We start from the raw sequence: 9,316 nt of genomic DNA on the forward strand, positions 1-9,316 counted from the left end.
AAAAAGACTTCATATGCATGGTGCCATGGCAACCAATGGTATATATACCAAAGTATATTGTAATACAAACAGAGGGAGACTAAAGGAACAGAAATCTGATAAATAAAGCTCTTTACATTATTAAAGACGTCTGTACCATTTACAAGGACAGTAAGAAGTTGTAGGTACATGTGAGAATGATACTGTGGTCTTTACACACATGGGAATCATATTTTCAACAGAACAAATTTCCTCTAACCCTAGATATTTAAAATATGAGTATTATACGTAATCAAGATTACATAATGAATCACAGGATATTTGTTTTTATGTACTGTCCCCTTTCTGCCAGGATGGTTATCCTGATACATACGAGAGACAAATCCAAATGACTTTCATTATGAGGTGTTTACAGTTGATAAATTAACCGACACACAAACAATGACCAGTCCCCCTAAAATTCTGACAATGTTACTTTAAATATTAAACGAAAGAAGAAGAAAAATCAAAATTCAAAAGGTTTACAACTGTGGACATCATTCTGTGACCTGAAATGAGGGCATCTGAGTATTGTAATTGTAAACACACACTGAGCCACCACCATTGTATGACTGTACAAAACATACCATGACATAGCATCTAACAACTTGAAGAAATGACAAAGTAAATAGCAGTACCACAGCGGTAACCACACCTTAAGACCGTTGTATGGAAATGGATATGTTAGCCATTCTGAATAGCTGTCAGGAAATATTGTATCAATTGAACTGTACTAAGAGTTGGTACTGAGTAATGAAAATGTGGAAAGTTATAGTAGAACAGTCATGACAGGAATATGAATCAACCCAATAGGAAGTAAACAAGTTATTACATTCCATAACATCCTTTTTACTTAATTTAGCAATAACCACATTATTACGTGTGGTGTGTGTATGAAATACTATCACTCCAGTAACCTTTTTGCTATTTTAAACAGTTCAAAAGGCTAAAATATAAATGTGAGTCATAGACTGGCTGAGAGGATATTATTTTTACTCCAGTTTTCAAAGGAAACATACTATTATTTTTCAGTTAAATATTATGAATACATGCCATAAGAACTAGTCCACAGGAGGTGCATGGTGTTAGGTATTTTACTCCATGTAGTCAAAATATGTAGATTCTAGATATGTAAATATAAAGAATTTGCATGGTTTTGATCACCTTGTATCAAATTCATACAAAATTGTGTGTCATTTCCTGATCACTATCTGTCATTTTGCAACAGCTGTTCACTCTAAAACAATTTATTTACACATCTGGTTACTTAAAGTTATCTTTCTGGTTGACGTAATTTGACAAATTACAAACTAAAAGTTCTTTTGAACCTTGTACTTAAAAACTGATCAAAATGTACTGACATTTAATATACGTGATTAAAGTAGTAATTAAACAAACAGGTACCAAAATAATATCTAATTTTGACAACTTTCCTGGAAAACTTTTGGAAAACTCACAATTGGTGTTCAAATTTTTTCTAAGTTTAAAAATCCCTTGCACTGGCAGATTCCGATTATAGCAGGAGCCTGGACATTAGTTGAAATCCACCAACGGATGTATTATTGTACAAACGGACTCTTCTGAATACATTCCCCACCTACACAAAACACTATTGACTAAATATGATTTTATTAGTATAACTTTTTTTTTCATGAATATCTTTCGAAATGTTTAACAAAATTGATACAGAACAGCTGGTAAATGAATACTACAAGCATGCTGTGTTTGATACCATGGGCTATCCAACAAATCACATATCACTGGTATAACAGCTGGCAATCTATTTCATAAAACAATTTGACTGATCACAACAAATGTGTTCACCTTCACCGTTTGTTTACTAAGAAGTCAGCTAGACACAAGACCTTGATGACTGTCTGCCACTCAGTCTAATCCTCTTACTAATATACAATGTAGTAACTGTTGGTAGTTGTCAACATAGGGGGAAGGTTGATAGTCAAGAAATCTATTGTCATCAAAACTGTTTATTTTTAATCTAGAGGTGGGTTAGGTATGTGCATGCTTTTAACCATATCACCACATAACAAATAGTGTTATCTTTACTTTGGGAGCCATATGTTTAGTAGCACACATACATGTACACACTGCTTCTTATAGTCTTAAATTCTAATATTGTGATTTTTTAATCATTTTTTTTGTGTGTGTGTGCGTTTACTGAATTAATTTTGGATATTATAGATGTTGATATTAGTATGTAGATATATTGTAATTAAGCCGAAATAGAGGTAAAAACACATATTCTGATTTTGGAAGTTCTTTTTGAATAAGTAGACTATGGTAGTCAATATTCATGTAGTTATTATCAAATTTGGGGAAAAAAATTCTGTATTGAGGTTTTGTTTCTTATACATAACTTTACAGGATGTATATGATTCTGAAGACTATGATATTTTAGAAGTACCTTTGTAATGTTGTATTCAATAAATTACCTTGCATACAGCCAATAATTCATGTGTAGTGGTCTGTGTATACTAGTGTGATATAGGATTAGTTGATGTCTATCAAATCTACACCACACCATGCACACTAGATAGGTACATTCCATATTTACATGTACAAATCAAGGTACACACACAAATACTTACACATACACATACACATACCATTGTGAGACATAAACATACCACCTGGTGTTCCCAAAAGGTTAAATGGTCACCACTGCCCCATTTCCTTCTCCCACTGTGCAATAAAATTCACATACAACCCACTCATTTCCAAAAATGTGTGCATGTTTGATACAGGGTAAACAGTACCATGTGCCAGTTTCTAAAAACAATAAATGCTATTGTTTGGTCAATTTAGTTTCTAAAGAGACATACAATTCATATACATGTACCATGTAAGACTATAGATTCATAATACAGTTTGTGTATGAAACATCAATTGGTGTTAAACATGCACAGTTATTACAGACAACTTGACATCTTCCTACAAACGTACCACACCATAACACAGAAACCTGGATGAACAACAGACCTTTGCAAAAGACAAATTTCGTTTTTACTTCGGTACGAAAAAGTATCACTTTGAGACAAGTACATGACATCAACAACACTAGAGGAAGGAAATCAACCAGCCCTTAGCATAGCTTAATATATATTGACCTTATAAGGTTACACTGAGTGATTCACTTACACTGTAGTGTAACACATATATCAACACTGCACATAGCTTACTATCAGTATTGCTGTATGAAGGAAGGCTTTACAAGCTCAAATAGTAAGCATTAGGTTGTTTCTGTATTTATTAAATTTATTTCCCTATTGCCATTGTCATTATGATGCTCCATTTAATAACTGGCCATATCTAAGAGGCAATGTCACTGACATGTATAACACATTGTGAATGTGTGTTCCATTAGCAGGATGCAGGTTTCACAACTGACCGATAACGAATGACTCCATTGTTACATTTTCATGTGACCTGATAATGTTGTTGAACAAGATGTCTCTTTGACATGATTATTTTATAGAGAGTGTATGTGTACATGTATGTGTCTGTACGTGTGCTTGTGTGTGTGTGTGTGTGTGTGTGTGTGTGTGTGTGTGTGTGTGTGTGTGTGTGTGTGTGTGTGTGTGTGTGTGTGCTTGTGTGTGTGTGTGGTATACAGAGTCATTTTTACACAGAACTGTTCCTGGCCATAAGTCAAACATAGTCTGGAATCCATGTTAACTAGTAGACATTCTACTGTAAAGTACAATTCAAGCAATGTTTCATTGGGGAATCAAACATATATCGGCTGACACTACAAACACAATGAAATGACTGGTATAGTGAAATTGAACACGTCAACATTGTTTGCAATATAACTGATTTAATTACTGGTACAGTGGTAGACTACAAAAATACATAGATTATACCTTATAATGGATAATATTACCAGTGTGGATACTAATACACAAAGTTAGTACCTTACCAATATCATACCAACATTAACCCTTTAAAGCCAGACACCCTATATTTAGGGTGTAATTACATAGAGTTATAGAAACCAGGACATTTACAGGGTTAAGTAACTATCTACCAGTAGTACCACAAATTACCACTTCACAAATTTGCCATAGGAGATATACGACGTAATAGTGTGACACATAAAATTAATGTTATACTTACTGTATAAGCTCCTATAAGAAAAGCTGCATTGGCACGTTTCCTTGAATCAAAGCTTGTATAGTGAACTATCTTCTTTTTTGCCAAAGAAAATGACTGCAAAATAAACATAAACATAGGTGTTATATTTCAAAAACAATAGTCCATCAGATAGGAGAATATTATTAATACTAATACTTTATTGCAGGTATTTGACTTATGAACTTATCTTACAATATTTATATCAATACTAATTTTCAAATATGATAACAAAATTCTCAAGTTTCTATTACTGTGCAGCGATACACTATCCATATGAACACTATCTTTTTCATACAGTATGTATGTGTATTTGAAGTTATTTGTGTTTTTATGAAGTAACTTCATTAACCACACATTTCAAAGTTAAGTATGAGGATGTTTTTCTCTGCCTCAAAGGTAAAAATAACATGTCTAGTAACCAGACTTTCTGTCCATCCTCCTTACTTAAGAACTGACTCTGACATCCACATAGCTACTGTATAATTAGGTTGGCCACAGGCTGTTTATAATACTGTCCCTTCTCATGGATAAATTACGTGGCGTTACAGCACTATGATAAATTGCAAGTAGAAGTACTGCGGTGCAATATATTGTCTAACTGTTAATTTGTTTGGTGCAACTATTGTATAGGTCTGTCATGCGTCAGTGATCATGCCAATTAGACACAGCACAGAAGACAAGCGAATACCACATACATGCTGAAAAATGTGCAATCTCCTACTTATTAACATATGGCTTCCAAGCCAAGCACTAAGTAACAAAACTACATGTACACATGGCATTGCTATTAAAGATGGTAGTTTTCTGATATCGGGTTTCACATACTAGATGCTGTTTTTTCCATAACATTATTACTGTGTAAAAGAAATACCAGGAGTATCATGTCACTTAAGTACTTGAAAACTTCCTGGTAGCAATGACAACAATGCTGCCTTGGTTGTGCTACTGTACTGCTTTAGGAATGCCATAACAAAATACCTATCAAGTCAAACTCAATATATTACCTTGATTTCATACAAGCTAGAATATAGCTGATGAAACTGCTATTGGTGTTATTACAGATTAACATGCAAATGCATGCATTGACAAAATATACAACACAGACTACAGATATATATATATCAATGTCAAGCCAATATTAGCTACATGCTAAGTTTCACATCTTTCTGTCCTACTTTCAGCATTTCAAAGGGTGAATCACCTTACTGTTCAATGACAGTAACAGACCCATCAAACACAGCTGAATGAAATGTCAACTGTGTGGAAAGCTGTCTTTTGTGCAGTGAGAAACACAAATCACAAGTACAAAATGTATAACAAAAGATGCTGGCTAGATGGACAAGGAAATGCTTTAATGGTTTGACAAAGATATGTAACACTATAACAAACACTAATCAGGCGCAATCTATAGCAGTTTGCGAGGAGACACTTTTGAGGTGAGAACAGACATAGCATGCACAACTGTATCACTAGAAAGGGAAGGAGAGAGAGAGAGACCGCTTACATGACTCCAACAGTTTTCATCCCTGAAAGTAAATGCCTATGAGTGGAAAAAATAGCAGGAAAGAGAGAAAGAAAGACAGAGAGAGAGTCAAGATTTCAGGTCCAAATGATTGCCAGATACCGCGTGATGGTGATGGTAGATAAGTGGTACAGCATCCCAAGTACTGAGATACTAGCTGTCACACTGAATAGCTGTGGTGGTGGGTACAAGTGCTACTACTAGTCAAGTGACTGTGATTGGTGTTGAGACTACGTATATAACACTGAACAGCGATGTGGTAGCCATTGCTGTGTTTGTGAGCAATGTGCAACAGCATATATACATATACATGCTACTGTAATGTGGTAGCTGCCAGGAAACTATAACATCATGCTATCAAGTCAACAAGCTGAGAGTTAATTGAAAAGTTCATGTAATTCCATACCTATGGCATTCAGCTGTTGGATTGAAACTTGGGCATGCATTATTTGATGCAATGGTTTTCATATTTAAAAGGCATTATGGTTGAAGACTTGCATTCAGGATATACAGGTATGTAGCCTGGTTTGAGGGGCTTTGTTAGAATGTTTCCAGGAAATTAGACTTCCTGTCCTCATTTTGTTTGTTATTTCCAGATTTTAAATATAGCTACAGCTATATGAAATGATCCCACAATTTAGTCAGAGAATGAGTGGATTCAGTCAAAGAGTAGCTGTGAATACAGAGTGACTCATGGCGTAATGGCAAGTATTAAATGCTGTACTTGAAATACATGATTTAAATTAATAACGTGTACGTCAAAAGGAATATAATGACACTAATGAAATGTCACACATTGATCATTACCAGCTGACAAAAATTGATAAATTACAGGCCAATCATTTAACTTTTCTCAAGTACATACATTTCGCAATCCATTTACAATGACTGATGAATTGATATGAAGTTCTAGTTACGAGTACGAGTCTGCCTTCTAATATACAATTGCAGCTAGCTAGCCAATGTTCAGAAATCATGAACCTAAAATCTAAAGCTATTAAACAACTCAACATTATGCCCTTGTAAGTTGTAGGCAATATGACAACCATCAATGCATGACCAGTGTTCCCCTAAGGCAAGACAATGTCATTTAAATTCAGAGACTGGTTGTATAAAACCCCTGCTTTGAGTCAATTGAAGTCATTTTTTGTCATATTGCAAACAATTCTGAGTAATTATTTTGGTCGTTGCTTGATGACTGGCACTTTACCATAATCATGTAATATTGACATCTTTCATTACACTTATTACTGTATCAAGTAACATGAAGTGAGGCTCAATTAAATGTATCATCAAGATTTCTAACAATGGACATAATATACCTCAGAAACATACCTAGCTGGAGTTTGTCCCTCCTACCAATAATTGCACACAGATTGTATTACAACATATCATGGAAAAAAACCAAGACAAGTAGTCATTCCATAATGACCGTAAAATATTTATGATGAATTTTAATGACAGGCACCAAGCTTTGAGATCTATTGAAAATTTGTTCAAAGAAGTTCAAATTTAAACATTCATGTAAAATTATACTGGAATAACTCTAGAAATTAACTGTGTGATAAAGGTTGATAGGACCTAAGGTTGATACACATTACCATTACATATCCTGCTTGTAAATGAAAAATTACAACACTCGATTGTGATACCCAACTGTGTCCTGCCAAGTCTCAATATCCAAAACAGTAAGTTTCAGTCTGCAGATTGTAGTGCAGACAAAAACAGAAAAATCATAGTGTCTAACAATCAAACATTGGCGTCCACCAACTACCCAACAAATACCAGCAGTCATTATGACAGAAGAATGGAAATACTATAACACTTCAAAAAAGCTCTGCACAATGAACATCGTCATATTCAAAATGTTCCCATTTCTTGATTTTTGCCAATGTCCATCTGCCCAGTATGACAGAACTTAAAACTGAGGTGATAAGTAGTGAGATGTGTAAATCTTGTGTTTTTGCCTACACCATAGTCCCTCTATTGTGCTAATACAGCTACAAAATGCTGATGACAATTGTCACTATAAATAATTACATGTACTGGTAATATGGTTTTCGCAAGACAGTGTGTGGACATGGGCAAGTCAGACTTAACTCTCTGCCAGCAGGACTGACTCCAGACTTAGAGTAAAAGTTAACAAAATTGGACAATAACCTTTGTACATGTTGCACAGGATTACCATGTACGCATATTGTTCAAAAAACATTTCAATAGTATACAACACATATTAACATGTGAAAGTCTTTCACTGTTCAAAAATTTGACATAATCAATTAGTTTTTTGTGACATTGCACAATTCTTACACATTTGTAAAGAAAACATTCTAAAAGTATGGAGGGGATCAGGATATACTGGTAACTGCTTCAGTACAGTGTTTGATTCTATGAATATCACACAACTGCTATACTGACAGTGACACAACACACCTCACTTGTTTTCATCTTTGTTTCCTGTCATCATTTTACATGAACTAATCAATTTTTGGCAGATGGGAAAAGTATTCTCAACACTTGCCACTGATTTACACGTATGCACAGCAGGCACCCTAAAATAGCCACCTATAGTATATGTAATATTCCATGCACCACTGCCTTACAGCCTGTCCCTCGCCTCTTACAGTACTTGAGACAAATGCAGTCTTATGAGTAGGTTTAGTTATTCATTCATTACACTCTATAAAATCATAGCATTTTGGAAATATGTCATCTCTATTCATCATGTGACAGTTAATCTCATCTATGATAACATTGGTCATTATATACCAGTATGTACCTCATACCAATTGTAGGAGTTTTTGAGAAACAGATAAAGTTTTATTATGAAGTATACATTTTGACTTCTTTATGCTGTCAACCCATGAAACAAACTTCTGAGTCAGACACTTTAAAAAAACAGATAAAACCCAAACAATGCACTGTTTCAGAATATTCTGTAAAAATCGAATATTACCCTACACAAATTGTAAAAAAAAATATAGTCATTAAATTTTAAATGTTTAAACAGTTGGCAATATTTTATATTTGCATTTAATTTTTTAGATTTGTAAAGTTTGGAAACATAGCATGGATTTGGAACTTAGTCCAAGAATACTATACCTGCCCTTATTTAAAGTCAAATTGGAAAAACTGTGGAATCCAAGAAAAAATTAAATGGTACTGTACAGCCACTCACCTTTAATTTCTTATTGAGTTTACAGCAATATCTATATAACTGTGCTAAATTTAACGGTCCGAAATCTGCGTAAAAACTGTAGAAGAGACACAGATAATCAATTATGATATAAAGTTTGTCCAAAAATGGTGGTGTAAAATTATCTAGTGAAAAAAAATTACACGTCAATGTACTCATTTTATAGAAAATAATAATGTGACTTACTTTTCATATACTAATTCATCATCAACGTTAAAGTAGTGTGTATTTGTCGTACTTCTTGGTTTATTCCGTAGAGTGGCAAAGTAGAGACGATCTGTAGAGAAATAAATGAAACGATGGCGTTACCGGTAAGTTATAGGGGAGGGACCATCAGATGAATGGTAACGTTACAGTACATAGTTAGTCCGTACATTGACAGGCATTCAATTCATGACTCAAGTGCACACGTAACTTTACTCTGTGGG

The 9,316-nt window shown here is 34.2% G+C and overlaps 1 protein-coding gene across 5 annotated transcripts in view; it reads right to left on the reverse strand.

Annotated features, from left to right (window-relative positions):
* Nucleotides 1–9,316, reverse strand: part of LOC144436061 (dual specificity protein phosphatase CDC14AB-like) — a 44,805-nt gene that overhangs the window by 35,075 nt on the left and 414 nt on the right. For all 5 annotated transcript variants that reach the window (XM_078124719.1, XM_078124721.1, XM_078124722.1 and 2 more), the window contains exons 2-4: nucleotides 9,075–9,165; nucleotides 8,871–8,946; nucleotides 4,153–4,245 (exon numbers count right to left, since the gene is read on the reverse strand). In XM_078124719.1, coding sequence (XP_077980845.1) covers nucleotides 4,153–4,245; nucleotides 8,871–8,946; nucleotides 9,075–9,165 — 260 coding nt within the window. The remainder of the gene's footprint in view (nucleotides 1–4,152; nucleotides 4,246–8,870; nucleotides 8,947–9,074; nucleotides 9,166–9,316) is intronic.

This window comes from Glandiceps talaboti, chromosome 6 (assembly GCF_964340395.1).
Source record: "Glandiceps talaboti chromosome 6, keGlaTala1.1, whole genome shotgun sequence".
In the NCBI taxonomy this organism is placed as follows: Eukaryota; Metazoa; Hemichordata; class Enteropneusta; family Spengelidae; genus Glandiceps; species Glandiceps talaboti.